At 55.7% G+C, this 19849-nt stretch overlaps 1 protein-coding gene across 1 annotated transcript; it reads left to right on the top strand.

Annotated features, from left to right (window-relative positions):
• Window positions 1-494: 494 nt before the first annotated feature.
• LOC120393310 (H-2 class II histocompatibility antigen, E-S beta chain-like) lies at window positions 495-19012 on the top strand. Its single transcript, XM_039517844.1, has 6 exons — window positions 495-654; window positions 1441-1710; window positions 2370-2651; window positions 17749-17859; window positions 18384-18407; window positions 18775-19012. Exons 1-6 carry the CDS (start codon window positions 549-551, stop codon window positions 18786-18788), a joined length of 807 nt encoding a protein of 268 aa, XP_039373778.1. The 5' UTR covers window positions 495-548; the 3' UTR covers window positions 18789-19012.
• The last annotated feature ends 837 nt before the right edge of the window (window positions 19013-19849 follow it).

The following is a 19849-nucleotide window of genomic DNA, read 5'->3' as shown; positions in this document are numbered from 1 at the left end:
GGGTGGGGGGTGAATGCAGCAGAGAGGGGGAGGGGCTCAGGGGGGGGAGGGGAAGCTCAGAACTTTTCTCTGTGGAACCAGCCCCAAACCTTCCCGAGACTAAATTTACCCCCCAACAAACCAGCAACCCGCCCCACACCCGTCCTGCCCCAGCCGGCAGCAGAGGGTCGAGGCACCGGGGAAGGGGACGGAGGGTCCCAGGCCCATTGCTGGGGGCCCTGCTCTGGGGGGGGGCTGGTCCCTGGGCCGGCCCCGCTCTCCAGCTGCCCCGGGGCCATGGCAGGCGCCAGGCGGGTCCTGCAGCCCGACCCCAGGCCCTGCTCTGCCCCCTGCGAGGGAGAAGTAGGGAACCGAGCCCTGCTGGGGCCGGCTCTGCCTGGCGACTGGTGATGCTGCCAAGCACCGATGCTGCCTGGCCCCTGGGCTGGGGGTGCCCAATCCCCGGGGCCGTGGGCAGCGTCCGGGGGGCTGGTGCTCGGAGCTGGGCAGAGAAGGTCTCAGTCTGGGGGGTCCCGACGAGTTTCCAGGTCTCTCCCTCCTGAGCAGTGATGGGGGCGGGTCGGATCCTGGGGGCCGGTAGCCGCTGGGCTGGGGCTCTGCTGGTGACACTGACGGTGCTGAGAACCCACCTGGCTCATTGCACGGAGCCCCCAGGTGAGCAGAGACCCCAGCGCCCCGGGGAGCCCCGTCCTGGGCAGCGCTGGGTGTATCCGGGGGGGGTCAGACCCCAGCGCCCCGGGGAGCCCCGTCCTGGGCAGCGCTGGGTATATCCGGGGGGGGGGGGTCAGACCCCAGCGCCCAGGGGAGCCCCGTCCTGGGCAGCGCTGGGTGTATCCGGGGGGGTCAGAACCCACCCCCCCGGGGAGCCCAGGCCAGGGCAGCGCTGGGTGTATCGGGGTCAGACCCCAGCGCCCGGGAGCCCGTCCTGGGCAGCGCTGGGTGTATCCGGGGTCAGACCCCAGCGCCCCGGGGAGCCCCGTCCTGGGCAGCGCTGGGTGTATCTGGGGGGGTCAGACCCCAGCGCCCCGGGGAGCCCCGTGCTGGGCAGTGCTGGGTGTATCGGGGAGGGGGTGTCAGACCCCAGCACCCCGGGGAGCCCCGTCCTGGGCAGGGGCCGGGTGTATCTGGGGGGGGGTCAGACCCCAGCGCCCTGGGGAGCCCCGTCCTGGGCAGGGGCTGGGTGTATCTGGGGGGGGGGTCAGAGCCCAGCGCCCCGGGGAGCCCCGTGCTGGGCAGGTGCTGGTGTCTTCCCCAGGCCCTCTGCCCTACACCCCCCGCGTGTGTTACCGCCACCCCCACCCCGCCGCCCACGGCCCTGCCTGCCCGCCGCGCTCCCCTGGGCCTGGGAGGGGTTATGGGCGGTGGGGGGGGTCCGGCGGCTCCGGCTCCGATCCCGGGGGCAGCTGGGGGGTGTCTGAGCCGAGCCCATTCCCCTCCCAGGGCGGTTCCTGCACCAGTTCAAGGCTGACTGTCAGTTCACCAACGGCACCGAGCGGGTCCGGTTCCTGTACCGGCACATCTACGACCGGCAGCAGATCGCGCACTTCGACAGCGAGGTGGGGCGGTTCGAGGCGGACACGGAGCTGGGGCGGCCCGACGCCGAGCTCTGGAACAGCCAGCCCGAGACACTGCAATACTACCGGGCTGCGGCGGACACGTTCTGCCGGAACAACTACGGGGCGTGGACGCCTTTCGCCGTCAACCGGAGAGGTGAGCGCGGGGGGGTCCAGACACGCTGCCCCCCCCCGGTTATCTCCGTGGTCCCGACCTGGGCCAGAGACGGGGGTGGGAGGGGCTGAGAGGGTCCTGCGGGCGGGGAAGCAGGGAGAGGGCGGGGCCCGGGCCCGGGGACCAGGAGCCGGCGGGGGGCGGGGTCACTCTGCTGCGGGGGAGGGGTCACGGGGGGCATCTCTTCCCACCCCTCCCCTCGCCGCCCCCGGGTCTGGCTGCGGCGCCCCCTCTCTGCAGGGAGCAGAGCCCCACCCGGGTCAGTCTCTGGGCGGTGTGTGACTGACCTGCCCCCGCCCCTCTGAGGGTTCAGCCTCCAGCGCCCCCCACTCAGACCCCCGGGGCAGGTGGCTCCTACCCCCCTTCCCGGGCAGAACTCCCCCCCCCTCAACCCCCCCCCTCCCACCATGCAGTGCCCCTGGCGGGGGGGGGGAGAAGCCCCTGGACTGAGACCATGGGCCCAGGGTCTGACAGTCCCTGGCTCTGTCCCCATGGGGGTGACGGGACATGACTCCCCTCGGGCCCTTTCTGCCAGAGCCTGGGACACTTGGGGGGTTGGGGCCTTTCCCTGGAAGTGGGGTGTCACTTGTTCTCTCTGAGTCCTGCTCAGTTTCCAGCCCCCCTCCTCTCTCTCTCCCCAGTTCAGCCCAAGGTGAAAGTTTCCCCCACGAAATCGGGGTCCGAGCCCCACCCCCACCTGCTGGTTTGCTCGGTGACGGGGTTTTACCCCGGGGGGATCGAGATCCAGTGGCTGAAGAACGGGCAGGAGCAGACGGCCGGGGTGGTGTCCACGGAGCTGCTCCAGAACGGAGACTGGACCTTCCAGATCCTGGTGATGCTGGAGATGAGCCCCCGGCGCGGGGACGTCTACACCTGCCAGGTGGAGCACGTCAGCCTGCGGGGGCCCCTCGCCGTGCACTGGGGTAAGAGCCTCTGGGTGTGGGGCACCCCTCGGGGCATGGGCCTGGGGCAGAGCCCCGCCCCACTCCTGGGGGCAGAGAGCCAGGATGTGACCCCCCCCAGCCTGCCCCCCCTCACAGCAGCACTGGGCTGTGGGGAGTGAGACTGAGTGCACGTTTCTACAGCCCCCCCAGCCCCCAGCACTTCCCAGCCTGAGCCTCCAGCCAACACAGGGCCCCCCACCCCCACTGCAATGCAGCCCCCTCTGGGGTGGGGCACGGCCGCTGTTTAACAGCCCCACAGCAGCACAGCCGTGCAGTTTGGGACAGGAAGCGAAGGCGAATCCCGTCTCTCAGGGACACTCAGGGGATCCCCCCCATGCCCTCAGTGCCTCAGCCCCTGGCCCTGGCCCTGGCCCCCTCCACAGGGATTTGCTCTCACACTTGGGGTCGGCTCTCGCTCCACAGGGGATGTTCCCCTGGGGTCTCCCAGCTGCGCTTTGGGGGAAGCAGCGGGAAAGGCCCCAGGGCTGGGCAGGACACAGCCCTGAGCGCTGGTCCCTGGGGCCCATCACCCTCCCATGCCCCACCTAGAGCAGCCCCCAGGAGGGGACCGAGGGCGTCTCCCAACCCCTCCAGCCAGCACCCGGGCCCAGCCAGCGACTGTCCTGCAGCGGAACGAGAGGCTGGGTCGAGCCCCGGCCCCTGTTTGTCCTGCCCCTGGATGCCTGTGCTGGAAATGTTCATTGCACTAGGCTGATGAACCCCAAGGGGATGTGGCTGTGCTGGGGGATGAGCAGTGCAGGGTCTGCCAAGGGCCCCATGGCCCCATAGCTTGGGGGGGTGTCTCTGAGCAGGACCAGGACGGAGGGGACAGGGAGCCAGGACAGAATCTGCTGAGATGGACCAAAGGCATCCCCAAGGCATCCCCTTCCTCCCCGGCTGCTCCTTGCCCCAGCCACCAGTCAGGGAAAGTTCTCCCCATCTGCCTGGCCTGGGCAGCAGCCGAGAGAGCTCAGGAGCCTGTCTCTGCTGTCCGTGCCACACCCCAGCCACCTGCACAGCCAGGGGCAGCAGCTGCAGGAAACATTTTCACTCCCACTGTTGATGCCATGTGGTGGGGCTGGCCCATGTGCAGTGCAGCTGGCGGGTCGGTGCTCTGTGGGCATGGAGCACACTCAGTGCACATGGGATCTTCATAGAATTTAGCCGATACACGCTCACAAATCTCTACCGAGCCTGTGCACAACCAGACTCTCGGGAGCTTATAATGTTGCTCTATTTTGGATGGATATTTTGACCGTGCGTCTCCAAACCAGGGAGGCACCAGAACTCCTCTATGGGCGTAAGAACATTTAACATGGGCAAAACCAAGTATCATTCCCCAGCAGCGTGGATTTGATTTAAATCGTGATTTAAAACATTAGTCAGGAAGACTCGATTTAATCAGGGTTTTCTACATAAAAGTGCATTCTTGTTGGTTGTTAGAACCTTAATACATATTCTTCACAACTCAGAGATGGATGTAGGTCTCGTTTTTAGAAGGTACACACGATACATTTTTAATGTGATTTATTTTGAAAACTTTTCAGATGAGTTTTACAGCTATATCAGAAAATGAAGGATTGTTTGGTTATTTCATTTACCAAAGTAATTGAAGCAGATATTTATGAAGTCATTGGGAGGTGAACTATCTCCAATTCAACAGGTTAATCATTAATATTTGGAGGATTTGCTTGCCATGCTGTTTTAGGAGGAGATCATCACCAGACAAACATTTAAACTGTTTTATTTAACTAAAACAACAACATTATGTATTCTGGATTTTTTTCTTCAACAGCAAGCATAAAATATTTTAACAAAACAAGCATATGAATTTTTGAATTTAGTTAAACATTCAAGTTTTTTAAAATCAGGTTTGTTTTTGTTAAAATTGTTTTTAACTATAATAGTAAAATGAAATATTAAAAAAAAAATTAAATCGACTATGTCAGCCAGGTCAACATGAGAAACCTAAAATATTGGCTTCTGCAGCTAACTCAGTTGTCTTCACCTTCATTTTCCTCTTTGTTCATAATCTGGAAAAGAAAAACAAGCTTTCCTGCTTTTTTAGGTCCCAAACAATCTCTCAGTTTGGAATGAATTAGTGCAAAGGAAGAAAATATTCTTCCTACACTGGCAGAAGAAGCTATTGCTGTTAAAAGTGAGATTATCACTTCAACAGTCTCTGAATCCAAGTGCTTAAGTGACTTCCACCAGTTCACTGGTGTGACTTTCTTTAAAACATCATCAGCAAACATATATTTCTTGAATGGTCACCCTAGCTCTGAAGTTTATTATAGTTGGCACTATGGAGGGATGGTTGCTGGATGCCCATGTCAGAGCCAACTCCTCTTCTCCAGCAGTTAAGGTTTGACCCTGGTACAGAGTATTGAGAATATTTGAAAGAAGATGAGCTGGAGATAGTGCTTGTCCCATTCGTTTTTTTAATGCTTGTAATTTAACTCTCTCATTGCATATTTCTCTTTTTAACATCTCATTCAGTTTCTTCCAAATTTCAACAGCGTCAGCAATAAAACAGCTATTTCCCTGCATTTTGTTCAAGGCGACAGAAATAGGCTTCAGAGTACTCGGCATGTGTTCAACATTTCTCTTAAGCCCAATGTTGAGAACTTCGGCGGTGACCGTGCCATCTATTTTTTCACAAACTGTCATCAGATTAGGCGAGTTCTTGATATAGTGCTCAAACAGCCCACTGCTGAGTTCCATCGCACGTCTTGTGGGAGGGTTAGCTTGGTTCCTCTCACTTTTTTCAGAGCAGCTGCTGCAAAGTAGTTGTTATGGAAGTATTTTGCAATTTCAACATTAGCCTTTATTTCTGGAACACTGAAGTCTTTGGCTAGGAGGTGCATCAAATGAGCACTGCAACCGTATGTTATTAGCTTGGGACTCTCTTCTAAATTTCTTCTCATCTTGGATACATTTGCAGCCTTGTCTGTGACCAAGCTGCATACTAGACATTTGAATTTTTTTTCACCATTTGTTAAAGTTTCTTGTAAGTATTCTGCTGTGTGTGCATTTCCTGATGTATCAATTGTTTCTGTAAGGAAGACATTCCCTTCTTCTGTTGTTACACAAGCACATACAACAGGATCATTGTGGACATTGCTCCACCCATCAAGACTCAAGTTAACAATTTCACCCTCTAGACTTTTTGCACACTGCTCAGTTTCTCTTTCATACACTTTATCCAGCAATTTGCCTGCAACATCTGTTCTTCTTCGAGTGATTGCTCCTATCCATTCCATTTAGGTGTGCGCGCCGCGCGTGCACGGCTCTTCGGAACATTTTTAGCCTAGCAACACCGGCGGGCCGGCTGGGCGCCCCCTGGAGTGGCGCCGCTATAGCGCTAGATATATACCCCAGCCGGCCCGTCCGCTCCTCAGTTCCTTCTTCCCGCCCGTGACGGCAGTTGGAACTGTGGAGTGCTTGTCGTCGTCCACTGCCTAGCTCACCTTTGTTGTAGTTTGTATTTAGTGTATATAGTTAGTGTTGAACTTAGTTAGTTGAGTAGTTAGTAGATAGATTAGGGGGAATTAGGGGGGCTTAGCCCCTCTTTTCCCGTCCGGTGCGGGCGTATGCCCAAGACACCGGGATTCAAGCCCTGTGCGGCTTGCCAGCGGCATATGCCCGTTGGGGACCCCCACGACGCCTGCCTCCGTTGTCTCGGAGAGGGACATCGACCGGACAAGTGCCTCATTTGCAGGTCGTTTAAGCTGCGAACTAAAAAGGAGCGGGACATTAGATTGCGGCAGCTCCTTATGGAATCGGCGCTTACCCCCGCGGTGCCGACTCCTCCGGCTCCGGCGTCGTCCTCCGTGCGGAGTGCTCCAGCGGTCCCCGGCCGGTCTGGTACCGAGACTGTTAGAAAGCAGCCGGCACCGAAGCCCCGGCACCGCTCCCATTCGCCATCGGGGAAGCGGAAGCCCCAGCCTAAGGCTGTCGAGACTGCTGAGGCGAGACCTTCGGTCCAGCAGCCAGCAGAGGCGACTTCGGCACCGTCCGTGCCAGCGCACGCACCGTGCGCGGTACCGTTGACTCCGGCACCGGCTGGGCCGTCGAGTCCGGTACCCCCGCGCTCCCCGGTACAAGCCGTGGTCGAGCTGCCCCTCCCGTCTACGCCTGAGACGTTTTCGGTGGCAAGGGAGCTCATAGAGCAGTCAGAGGCACCGAGCCTCCGGCCCCCGGCACCGCCGGTGCGGGCTGTTCCCTCAGTGGGTAAACCGGCCATGGTACGTCCGGCCACCCCAGACAAGCGGACTAGGAGACAGTCCAGATCCCGCTCCCGGTCTCGATCCCGAAGACGGTCACCTTCCCGCCGTTCAAGGTCACGGTACCGGTCTCCATCACGGTACCGGTCTCCATCTCGGCACCGGTCGCAGTCCCGGTACCGCTCCTCCTCGCGGTACCGGTCGTACTCCCGGAGGCGTTCGAGGTCCCGGTCCCACTCTCCGGACCGTCGGCACCGAGGGAGGTCCGGATCCCGGCACCGCTCCCGACGTCGTTCTCGGAGCCGCTCCCGCCGACGGCGATCGAGATCACGGTCGACCTCCCGCTACTCTCGCGGTCGTAGGTCCCGCTCCCGGCACCGAAGCGATCGGCACCGGTACACGGCACCGTCCACGGACGGCCTGATGGCTTCGACGGCGCAGTCTATGAACGCGTCTGCTCCTCCGTGGCCTTCCCGCCAGCCGTCGCTTGCTTCACACGACGGCAGCGGCGCAGATTACCGCGTTGACCCACAAGGACAAGACCTGGGTCCCCAGCAGTGGGGTTTCTGGACCCCCTGGGCTGGTCACGAGGCTCAGGGCGCCCCCTTCCCTCCGCAACAAGGGTTTTCTGACCATGGGGTGCCGGAAGCCACCATCAGCAGGCCCCCTCCATCACCTCCAGTTGAGGTTCCACCGCCGCCAGTGCAGACGGAACATCCCGTGGAGGCGACGGCCTCACACCCCGTGGACGAGCCTCAGCCTCTGCCTGTCGGTCAGACCCACTCCTCGTCTTCCTCGCCCGACGAGGCGGTGGCGGGATCATCGCCATCTGATCCCCCACCAATTGATTTACGTGCCCATCAGGACCTCCTGCGTAGGGTGGCACAAGCCGTTAACCTCCCCGTAGCGGAGGTCGTCGAGGACGAGGATCCGATCACTAATGTGGTCGGAACGGAGGCCCCCATGCGAGTGGCTCTACCGTTTGTTCGGACGATCCAGAAAAATGCCACCACGCTCTGGCAGTCTCCGGCGTCCATTCCTCCCACTGCCCGTGGAGTAGAGAGGAAGTACTCGGTACCCCCCACTGGGTACGAGTACCTGTACACCCATCCGGCCCCGGACTCCCTAGTGGTGCAGTCTGTGAATGACAGGGAGCGAAATGGTCAACCTGCACCTGCGCCTAAGTCCAAAGACGCGCGCAGGATGGACCTGTTGGGCCGGAAGGTGTATTCGGCGGGTGGCCTTCAGTTGCGCATAGCGAATCAGTTGGTTCTCCTGGCCCGCTATGCTTATGACAACTTTGTAGCCCTCTCCAAATTTACGGAGCTGGTTCCAACGTCCTCTAGGCAGGAGTTCACAGCTTTACTGGAGGAGGGCAAAAAGGCTACTAGGTCCTCTATTCAGGGCTCACTGGACTCTGCTGACTCCGGAGCCAGGACCTTGGCATCAGGGGTGACAATGAGAAGGATCTCGTGGCTGCAATCAACCACTTTGCCGCCAGAGGTTCAGTATACGCTGCAAGATTTGCCCTTCGACACCAAGGGCTTATTCTCGGAGAAAACGGACTCCAGAATACAGACCCTTAAGGATGGGCGCATTGCCATCCGTACGCTAGGCATGCATACGCCTGCGACACAACGGAGGCCTTTCCGGCAGCAACCCTTTCGGCCGTTCAACCAATCCAGGTTTCGGCAGGATAATACGCGAAGGGCCAGACTGAACCGCCGAAGACCTTCCGGCAATCGGCGTAACCAGTCCCAGGCGCCTTCCAAGGCCCCCCAAGGGCCGAAGCAGGCGTTTTGACGGGACGCCCGAGGACGGCCCGTCAGTCTCTCCTCCGGATCCTTCCCCATTATTTTTCAATCGCCTTTCCCACTTCCTCCCGGCGTGGTCCCAGATTACGTCAGACAACTGGGTGCTACGCACGGTAGAGTCTGGTTACCATCTTCAGTTTGTTTCGCCCCCCCCCTCCCACCCACCCACCCCGTCCCTCTTCAGGGACCCCTCTCACGAGCAAGTCCTCCTACAAGAGGTGGAATCTCTGCTGAGATTGGGTGCTATAGAGGAGGTGCCGAGCGATATGCGAGGCAGGGGTTTTTACTCCCGATATTTCTTAATCCCCAAGGCGAAAGGAGGCCTACGACCCATACTCGACCTCCGAGAGCTCAACAAATACCTTGTCAAGCTCAAGTTTCGCATGGTAACCCTGGGGACTATCATTCCCTCCCTGGATCCGGGAGACTGGTTTGCCGCCCTCGACATGAAGGACGCGTATTTTCATGTCGCTATTTACCCTCCTCATCGGCGCTACCTTCGCTTCGTTGTCAACAGCACTCATTACCAGTTCACAGTGCTGCCTTTCGGCCTCTATACAGCGCCAAGGGTATTCACCAAGTGCATGGCAGTAGTGGCCGCGGCCATCCGTCGTCGTCGGATACATGTCTATCCCTATCTCGACGACTGGCTAGTCCGAGGACCGTCCCGCCAACTGGTAGCGTCCCACATGGCCACGGTCCTAGCCCTATTTCAGCGTCTGGGGCTCATGATAAATGCCGAGAAGTCGATGTTGACCCCGTCGCAAAGAGTGGAGTTCATCGGGGCGGTCCTGGATTCCAATTTGGCCAGGGCCTGCCTGCCCCAAGCTCGGCATCAGTCTCTGGTCTTGCTAATTCGAGATCTACAGGCTTTCCCGCGGACAACAGTGCGTTCCTGCCTCCGCCTTCTGGGCCACATGGCGTCGTGTACGTTCGTCACTCAGTACGCGAGATTGCACCTTCGCCCGTTTCAAACTTGGCTCGCGTCAGTGTACCGACCCCACCGCGACTCCATCGATACGGTGGTCACGCCCACGAAGCCAGCTCTCGCTTCTCTCACTTGGTGGCTGGACCCAGCAGTCGTGTGTGCCGGAGTCTCTTTCCGCCCGCTTCAGCCGTCCGCCACTCTGACCACGGATGCGTCAGAGCTGGGGTGGGGAGCACATCTAGCCGACCTGCACACCCAAGGCCTCTGGTCGCCCCGAGAGCTCTCCCTCCATATCAATGTCAGAGAGCTCCGAGCGATTCGCCTCGCCTGCCAAGCCTTTCGCCCAAGTCTTCAGGGGCGTTGTATCGCGGTGTTGACGGACAACACAACGGCAATGTTTTACGTCAACAAGCAGGGGGGAGCCCGGTCTTCTCCGCTGTGCACGGAGGCGATGCTACTGTGGGACTTCTGCATAGCCCACTCCATTCACCTAGTGGCCTCCTATCTTCCGGGGGTACAGAACACACTGGCCGACCGTCTGAGCAGATCATTCCTGTCTCACGAGTGGTCCCTCCGCCCAGACGTGGTTCACACGATTTTCCGGAGGTGGGGGTTTCCCTGCATAGACCTGTTCGCCTCCAGAGAGAACAGGAAGTGTCACCGGTTCTGCTCATTCCAGGGTCACGCCCCGGGCTCCCTGTCGGACGCATTCCTCTATCCCTGGACGGATCACCTGCTGTACGCCTTCCCTCCGTTCCCGCTCGTACATCGGGTGCTTCTCAAGCTTCGGAGGGACAGGGCCCGCCTTATACTCATCGCTCCGGCCTGGCCGAGACAGCACTGGTACACGCTGCTGCTCGAGTTATCGGTACGAGATCCCATCCCTCTGCCCTTATGGCCGGACCTGATAACGCAGGACTTCGGCAGGCTCCGCCACCCGGACCTACGGTCCCTCCATCTGACAGCCTGGTACCTGAGTGGTTGACCCACACGGAGCGGACCTGTTCGGCTGCGGTCCAGCGGGTCCTCCTGGAGAGCAGAAAGCCCTCCACTCGCTCGACCTACCTCTCCAAATGGAAGCGATTCGCCATATGGTGCGACCAGAGAGACCTGAATCCGTTCGTCGTCCCTGTTCCAACGATACTAGACTACCTCTGGTCCCTTAAAGAGCAGGGTCTTGTGGTCTCATCGTTAAGGGTGCACCTAGCAGCGATATCGGCCTTCAGGCCACCCGTTGGTCACCGATCGGTCTTCTCCGATCCTACAGTTTCCCGCTTCCTCAAGGGTCTTGAGCGTTTGTTCCCGCCGGTGCGGGCCCCGACTCCACCCTGGGACCTGAATCTGGTCTTGGGCAGGCTCATGGGACCACCCTTTGAACCTATGGCTACGTGCTCACTACTCCACCTGTCGTGGAAAACAGCCTTTCTCGTCGCAATAACCTCAGCAAGGCGAGTTTCCGAGCTCCAGGCCCTGACGGCCGGTCCTCCTTACACCATCTTCCATGCGGACAAGGTCCAGCTTCGGCCTCACCCAGCCTTCCTCCCTAAGGTGGTGTCAGCCTTTCATGTAAATCAGGACATCTTCCTTCCTGTCTTTTTCCCGAAGCCTCATGCCTCGAGTCGGGATCAACAGCTGCACACCCTGGATGTCCGCAGGGCCCTTGCGTTCTACATACATCGGACGAAATCCTTCCGGCTTTCACCACAGCTGTTCATAGCGGTTGCAGAGCGTATGAAAGGCAAGCCGGTCTCCTCTCAGAGGATATCCTCGTGGATCACCGCATGCATTAAAACTTGCTATGAGCTGGCGGGGGTGCCAGCTGACCGTCTTACCGCCCACTCTACGAGAGCGCACGCCTCGTCTGCCGCCTTCCTGGCCCATGTCCCCATTCAGGACATCTGTAGAGCGGCTACCTGGTCCTCGGTCCACACCTTCGCCTCCCACTACGCGTTGGTGCAGCAATCCAGAGACGATGCAGCCTTCGGCTCCGCAGTCTTGCACTCTGCCACGTTTCACTCCGACCCCACCGCCTAGGTAAGGCTTGGGAATCACCTAACTGGAATGCATAGGAGCAATCACTCGAAGAAGAAAAGACGGTTACTCACCTGTAGTAACTGGTGTTCTTCGAGATGTGTTGCTCCTATCCATTCCAGACCCGCCCTCCTTCCCCACTGTCGGAGTAGCCGGCAAGAAGGAACGGAGGAGCGGACGGGCCGGCTGGGGTATATAACCGGCGCTATAGCGGCGCCACTCCAGGGGGCGCCCAGCCGGCCCGCCGGAGTTGCTAGGCTAAAAATATTCCGAAGAGCCGTGCACGCGCGGCGCGCACACCTAACTGGAATGGATAGGAGCAACACATCTCGAAGAACAACAGTTACTACGGTGAGTAACCGTCTTTTCTGTTGGGTGGACTGTATCCTGGTCTTAATGACTGAACCATGTTAATGAAGTGTGGATTCTCAATCATACGGAAAGGAGAGTTTGTTGCATAAACAAACTGAGCAATTTTTTCATCAATTACCTCTTTTTGTAATCTGTTGGTTCTTATCACAGACTTATCTGTGGTTGTTTGTGGATGAGGGAGATTTTTTTTTTCATTTTGCTACAGGTGAGATAAGAACATAAGAACGGCCGTACCGGGTCAGACCAAAGGTCCATCTAGCCCAGTATCTGTCTACCGACAGTGGCCAATGCCAGGTGCCCCAGAGGGAGTGAACCTAACAGGCAATGATCAAGTGATCTCTCTCCTGCCATCCATCTCCATCCTCTGACGAACAGAGGCTAGGGACACCATTCTTACCCATCCTGGCTAATAGCCATTTATGGACTTAGCCACCATGAATTTATCCAGTCCCCTTTTAAACATTGTTATAGTCCAGCCTTCACAACCTCCTCAGGTAAGGAGTTCCACAAGTTGACTGTGCGCTGCGTGAAGAAGAACTTCCTTTTATTTGTTTTAAACCTGCTGCCTATCAATTTCATTTGGTGACCCATAGTTCTTGTATTATGGGAATAAGTAAATAACTTTTCCTTATCCACTTTCTCAACATCACTCATGATTTTATAGACCTCTATCATGTCCCCCCTTAGTCTCCTCTTTTCCAAGCCTCTTTAATCTTTCCTCATATGGGACCCTCTCTAAACCCCTAATCATTTTAGTTGCCCTTTTCTGAACCTTTTCTAGTGCTAGAATATCTTTTTTGAGGTGAGGAGACCACATCTGTACACAGTATTCGAGATGTGGGCGTACCATGGATTTATATATGGGCAATAATATACTCTCAGTCTTATTCTCTATCCCCTTTTTAATGATTCCTAACATCCTGTTTGCTTTTTTGACCGCCTCTGCACACTGCATGGACATCTTCAGAGATATCCACGATGACTCCAAGATCTTTTTCCTGACTTGTTGTAGCTAAATTAGCCCCCATCATGTTGTATGTATAGTTGGGGTGATTTTTTCCAATGTGCATTACTTTACATTTATCCACATTAAATTTCATTTGCCATTTTGTTGCCCAATCACTTAGTTTTGTGAGATCTTTTTGAAGTTCTTCACAATCTGCTTTGGTCTTAACTATCTTGAGCAGTTTAGTATCATCTGCAAACTTTGCCACCTCACTGTTTACCCCTTTCTCCAGATCATTTATGAATAAATTGAATAGGATTGGTCCTAGGGCTGACCCTTGGGGAACACCACTAGCTACCCCTCTCCAGTCTGAGAATTTACCATTAATTCCTACCCTTTGTTCCCTGTCCTTTAACCAGTTCTCAATCCATGAAAGGACCTTCCCTTTTATCCCATGACAGTTTAATTTATGTAAGAGTCTTTGGTGAGGGACCTTGTCAAAGGCTTTCTGGAAATCTAAGTACACTATGTCCACTGGATCCCCCTTGTCCACATGCTTGTTGACCCCTTCAAAGAACTCTAATAGATTAGTAAGACACAATTTCCCTTTACAGAAACCATGTTGACTATTGCTCAGCAGTTTATGTTTTTCTATGTGTCTGACAATTTTATTCTTAACTATTGTTTCGACTAATTTGCCCGGTACCGACGTTAGACTTACTGGTCTGTAATTGCCGGGATCACCTCTAGAGCCCTTTTTAAATACTGGCATTACATTAGCTAACTTCCAGTCATTGGGTACCGAAGCCGATTTAAAGGACAGGTTACAAACCTTAGTTAATAGTTCCGCAACTTCACATTTGAGTTCTTTCAGAACTCTTGGGTGAATGCCATCTGGTCCCGGTGACTTGTTAATGTTGAGTTTATCAATTACTTCCAAAACCTCCTCTAGTGACACTTCAATCTGTGACAGTTCCTCAGATTTGTCACCTACAAAAGCCAGCTCAGGTTTGGGAATCTCCCTAACATCCTCAGCCGTGAAGACTGAAGCAAAGAATCCATTTAGTTTCTCCGCAATGACTTTATCATCTTTAAGCGCTCCTTTTGTATTTCGATCGTCAAGGGGCCCCACTGGTTGTTTAGCAGGCTTCCTGCTTCTGATGTACTTAAAAAACATTTTGTTATTACCTTTGGAGTTTTTGGCTAGCCGTTCTTCAAACTCCTCTTTGGCTTTTCTTATTACACTCTTGCACTTAAGTTGGCAGTGTTTGTGCTCCTTTCTATTTGCCTCACTAGGATTTGACTTCCACTTTTTAAAGGAAGTCTTTTTATCTGTCACTGCTTCTTTTACATGGTTGTTAAGCCACGGTGGCTCTTTTTTAGTTCTTTTACTGCGTTTCTTAATTTGGGGTATACATTGAAGTTGGGCCTCTATTATGGTGTCTTTAAAAAGGGCCCATGCAGCTTGCAGGGATTTCACTTTAGTCACTGTACCTTTTAACTTTTGTCTAACTAACCCCCTCATTTTTGTATAGTTCCCCCTTTTGAAATTAAATGCCACAGTGTTGGGCTGTTGAGATGTTCTTCCCACCACAGGGATATTGAATGCTATTGTATTATGGTCATTATTTCCAAGCGGTCCTGCTATAGTTACCTCTTGGACCAGCTCCTGTGCTCCACTCAGGATTAAATCTAGAGTCGCCTCTCCCCTTGTGGGTTCCCGTACCAGCTGCTCCTTGAAGCAGTCATTTAAAGTATCGAGAAATTTTATCTCTGCATTTCATCCTGAAGTGAAATGTTCCCAGTCAATATGGGGATAATTGAAATCCCCCACTATTATTGGGTTCTTAATTTTGATAGCCTCTCTAATTTCCCTTAGCATTTCATCATCACTATTACTGTCCTGGTCAGGTGGTCGATAATAGATCCCTAATGTTATATTTTTACTAGAGCATGAAATTTCTATCCATAGAGATTCTATGGAACATGTGGATTCGCTTAAGATTTTTACTTCATTTGAATCTACACTTTCTTTCACATATAGTGCCACTCCTCCCCCTGCACGACCTGTTCTGTCCTTCCGATACATTTTGTACCCAGGAATGATTGTGTCCCATTGATTGCTCTCAGTCCACCAGGTTTCTGTGATGCCTATTATATCAATATCCTCCTTTATCACAAGGCACTCTAGTTCACCCAGCTTATTATTTAGACTTCTAGCATTTGTGTACAAGCACTTTAAAAGCTTGTCCCTGTTTATTTGTCTGCCCTTTTCTGATGTGTCAGATTCTTTTTTATGTGAATGTTTCTCATCTGATCTGGCCCTTACATTATCCTCTTCCATCCTCTGCTCCTGACTATAACCTGGAGATTCTCTATCATCAGACTCTCCCCTAAGAGAAGTCTGTGTCCGATATACTGTGGCTGTGTGACATACATGATGTGACTGAAACACTATCACTGGCAGATAACTCTGAAACTATAGAAAATGATGGTGATCTTGAAGGTGGATAGTCTTCAGAATCTTGCATGTTGAGGATGGATTCTCCTACACAAAATAAGTCAATGTGGTTATTTAATTATTATTACCATACTGCTTATTTAGTATTACTCATTGCATTCACTGACACTCAGCACTACTTTAAAGGTGAAATGGTAAAAGGAAGTTCTGCCTATTTCAGCTATTTATTTTTTTTTATCACAACTGCATCTAAAATGATAGTACCGTAGAGTAACAACTATATTTTTTGCTCAAACATGAGAATTCAACAATAGTCCTGAAGACAGGCAGTCCTTAAGAATGAAGTAGGAAATAGTTTACCAACCTGAAGATCCTGCATGTTCAGACATGTTCCTTTCATCATCTTCAACGCAGCTTCCTCCTGAGAAGAAGCACTTCTCATGATGTTTCATTTGGGCAACCAGGCCTTGCATTTCTTTGTTGCACTGTTTGAATTTGCAGGCATGCCTGTCTTACCCACAGGTAGAGGAACTTCATTACAATATTCCCAAACTGGGTCTCTTTTACAGCCTGCTGCCATTACAGGTTTTCCCTTCTAGTGGGAGAATGGTACGGGTAGATCTCAAATCAACGAAGGCTACACTCAAAGACCTCACGACTTCTGGAATATGCCGCTCAAACAGTTTCACTTTGGTTTCTACTGCCTGTCCCTCCATTCTCACATTTATCTCCAGACTTCTCTTTGTCCAGATCTATTCCACCCCCAACAATCTTCTATTCATTGAACTTTTTGAAACTCTGCACTTTTAGAGAGAGGTAAGGGATTGACTCTGTACACAAATTTGCAGAGGGACAATAGAGTTGAGGTCTGTTATTTCTCACCTCTATATATTATGTATTTATTTTAAAACATTTTTGCTGTTAACAAGCATGTTACCTCTGGAGACACAAATCCACAGTTTGAGAAGTGCCAAACTAAGCATCTCTGCTGGTATCTTCTAGACTGAGCCCTGAGTCCTGCTGGGTAGACCGAAAGATTAACCTAAATAATCTCTACAGAAGTCCCTGGAACCCCATAAAATTGGGTCCCTAATCCAGAACTATTGGAATTCATTTACAAAACGTTTCTTAAACATGACATGAATATATTGTTTCATACTATAGAATTAGAATTTATAATCCCTATTCCATAATGAGATATCTTTGAGCTATAATGTATCTTAATTAAAACTATCTTTAGATAGGTTTTTTCCTCAAAAAGCATTTTATCAAAAAAATCTGATTTAAATTTTTAAAAAAATCTTATTTATTTATTTGTTTTTATTTTAAATAATTGATTTGTATCCACCCTGTTCCCCATGCTCAGAGCCCAGCACGGTACATTTCAGCCCAAACTCCCGCTCTGGGCAGAAACGTTGGTATTGTTTGTTATTGGGCCTGGCAGCCCCAGATGTGGAGCAGGCCCCCCTGACACTCTGTCCTCCAGTGCCTTGGCTGGTCAGAAATCCCACCGCTGCCCACGGGAGGCTGCGCCACAGGAGAGTTAGTGCTAGGAAACTCCCTTTCCTCAGATCCACTCCAGCCTCCGTTTCCTCTGCTAAACTATCCCTCCCTCTGCTTGGGTCTCTGCCTGCCCAGGACATGGGGACAGGGCTAGACTGGTTCATGCTGGCAGTGGGCAGGGATATCAGACCTCGCACTGAGGGGCCTGACGATCACAGGGCAGGAGGAGCCCTGACATGGGGCAGATTGTCCCACAGCTGCTCCTGCAGGCCCTGGCCCCTGGCTCTGCCCCGCCCGGCACCGGTCACTGGCACAGACGGGAGCCTGGCCCGGAGGCCCCTGGCTCTGCCCTGGCCGGTGCTGGTCACTGGGCAGACGGGAGCCCGGCCCGGAGGCCCCTGGCTCTGACCCAGCCAGCGCCGGTCACTGGTGCGGACGGGAGCCTGGCCCGGAGGCCCCTGGCTCTGACCCGGCCGGCGCCGGTCACTGGCACAGACGGGAGCCCGGCCCGGAGGCCCCTGGCTCTGCCCCGGCCGGCGCCAGTCACTGGCGCAGACGGGAGCCCGGCCCGGAGGCCCCTGGCTCTGACCTGGCCGGTGCCAGTCACTGGCACAGATGGGAGCCCGGCCCGGAGGCCCCTGGCTCTGCCCCGGCCGGCGCCGGTCATTGGGCAGACGGGAGCCCGGCCCGGAGACCCCTGGCTCTGACCTGGCCGGAGCCAGTCACTGGCACAGACGGGAGCCCGGCCCGGAGGCCCCTGGCTCTGACCCGGCCCGTTCCGTGTCCCTGTTTCAGAGGCGCAGTCTGACTCCGCCAGGAGCAAGATGCTGACGGGGGTCGGGGGCTTCGTGCTGGGGCTGATCTTCCTGGCGCCCGGACTCCTCATCTACCTGAAGAATAAGAAAGGTGAACGGCTCCGGCGGGGCGGGCACCAGGGGTCTCTGGGGAGGTGGGGCTGGGGGCTCAGGGAATCTGGGCCTGGCTGCAGGTTCCGCCCCCCCACCCCCCAGCAGGAGCTGCTCAGAGTCTGGCAGGGGCCTCCCGGCTTCTAGTCCCCTGGGCCCGGGACAGGGACAGAGCAGGGGCCGTGGGGAGATCTCAGTGCGGGGCCCCGGGGCCAGGCTGGGGGCTCCCACTCTCCCCTCCCCCGGCCGAGCCCCCGGGTGGGACAGACCCCGACCCCTCGCAGTGCAGGGAGCTGCCCCTGCCCCGGGGCTCAGAGCGTTTCCCGTCCCCTCCCCCGGGCAGGGATCCTGGGTCAGGGATTTACAGTAATAACGGGGGGGGGTAACCCCAGGTCTGGGGGCCGGAGGGGGGCTGGGTTCCTAGTGGGGGGCGTTCCATGCCGTGGGGCAGGGGCTGGAGCTCTGACCCCCAGGAACCGGCTCCCCCTGCCCAGGGCTCTGACCATGTTTCTCTCTGTTTTTCAGGGCGCCCCGTTCCCCAACCTGCAGGTAATTTCAATCCCCCTCCCCCGTTACACCCGCCTCCCCCCACACTGAGCACAGGCTGCCTGGGGCGCCCGTGGGGCGGCTGCTTCTGCCCCTCGGCCCGTGACACCCGCCCGGCTCAGCCCCTGGGCCGCTGGGCAATGGGGCGCTGGCCCCGCGGAGGAGGAGGCTGCGGCTCCCTCGGTCCCCGTTCAGGCCGATCCCCGAGCTGCTCCCGGGGGCAGAGGGTCCTGGGTCCTGCCGAGCATCCCCCAGCCCTGCGGCTGCCGGGCAGAGTCCCTGGGGCGCCCTGGGGCCTGGCAGAGAAAATCCCCCGTCCGTCCCGCTAGCCCCACGGCCAGGGGCTGATTTCTCTCCCCTCTCCCTGCAGGGCTCCTGAGTTAGATCCTGGGCGTCGGATCCCCCGGCCGGCAGGAGTTTCCGTCCGTCTGTCCCAGCCCCTCGCCCAGCCCGGAGAATGCAGAGCCTGGGGCTGGTCCCTTCCTGTCCCCGCCTGCTGCCCACGCTCTGCCCGGCTCCAGCCCGCGCTGCCCCCCCTGGGGACCCGTCCCTGCCCCTCAGTCCCTGCAGGGCCCTGGAGCGACCCTGTCACGCTGTCTGGAGAGGCTCCCAAGTGCCAACCTCATCTAGTAGCAGCCTAACTAGACTGTCAGGTTTGTGCCCCGGCTCCTAAAATTGGCTGAGTTCTTACCAAGGTATCAAGTGTGAACGCCGCAGGCCCTGTAACAACCGAGTCATGGAGTCACGGTCTCCTGGGGTTCTCTGCTCTGTCTGGCCACCCCAGCCAGCCTGCCCTTGTGATCCATTGATCGTCCCTTCCACCACAAATCACAGCGACATTCGGTCACTCCCTGTCCCACAGGACCAGTCGCTCACCCCAGGGCAGCTGCACCTTCGGTCTCACCCCACAGACAACGCTTGTAGCCAGTCCTGTAATAACCTCAGTAAAGATTCATTAACTACGACAAAGCACGGGGAGTGCTTTACCAAAGTTACAGCAGGTCCCACACACACGGGGGAGTTACAGTCCCAGGTTTCAAAAGGAAATAGAAACTCCTGTCAGAAGCAAGCGCTGTGTGTGCTGCGGGGCTGAGCCGGCACAGCCAGGGGATCTGGTGCTTATGCCTGGTCATTCCTGCCCCTTCAGAGCCCAAGCCGCAGCCCGATGCGGGTTGCTCCTTGATGGGGAATGGAGCCTCCCCTTCCTCCCCGAGTTTAAGCTGGTGGGACGAGCTCCTGCGCGTCTCCTCTTCACGGGGAGGGAACCATCAGCAAAGTCCTGTGTCCTCTGATGTCCCCCAATGGCCCATCTGGGGCTTAGGGCCTTCTGTCGGCGGGCGGGAGATAACACCCCCCATCACCCCCCCCCCACACACACACTGGCATTTCACCCTTGGCAATGCGTCTCTCCTGCCTGGCTTTACTGTTTCGTTTCACTATCGCCT

Source organism: Mauremys reevesii, unplaced genomic scaffold, assembly GCF_016161935.1.
Source record: "Mauremys reevesii isolate NIE-2019 unplaced genomic scaffold, ASM1616193v1 Contig18, whole genome shotgun sequence".
NCBI lineage: Eukaryota > Metazoa > Chordata > Testudines > Geoemydidae > Mauremys > Mauremys reevesii.
Note: the sequence above shows the minus strand (reverse complement) of the source record. Positions and strands in the feature narration are given on the sequence as shown.

Bases quoted from the DNA above. Each gene is read 5' to 3' on its own strand.
- LOC120393310 (XM_039517844.1), top strand. From the start codon at position 549: ATGGGGGCGGGTCGGATCCTGGGGGCCGGTAGCCGCTGGGCTGGGGCT. The intron at 1,711-2,369 runs GTGAGCGCGGGG...CTCTCTCCCCAG, and splicing joins TTTCGCCGTCAACCGGAGAG to TTCAGCCCAAGGTGAAAGTT. The intron at 2,652-17,748 runs GTAAGAGCCTCT...TCCCTGTTTCAG, and splicing joins GCCCCTCGCCGTGCACTGGG to AGGCGCAGTCTGACTCCGCC.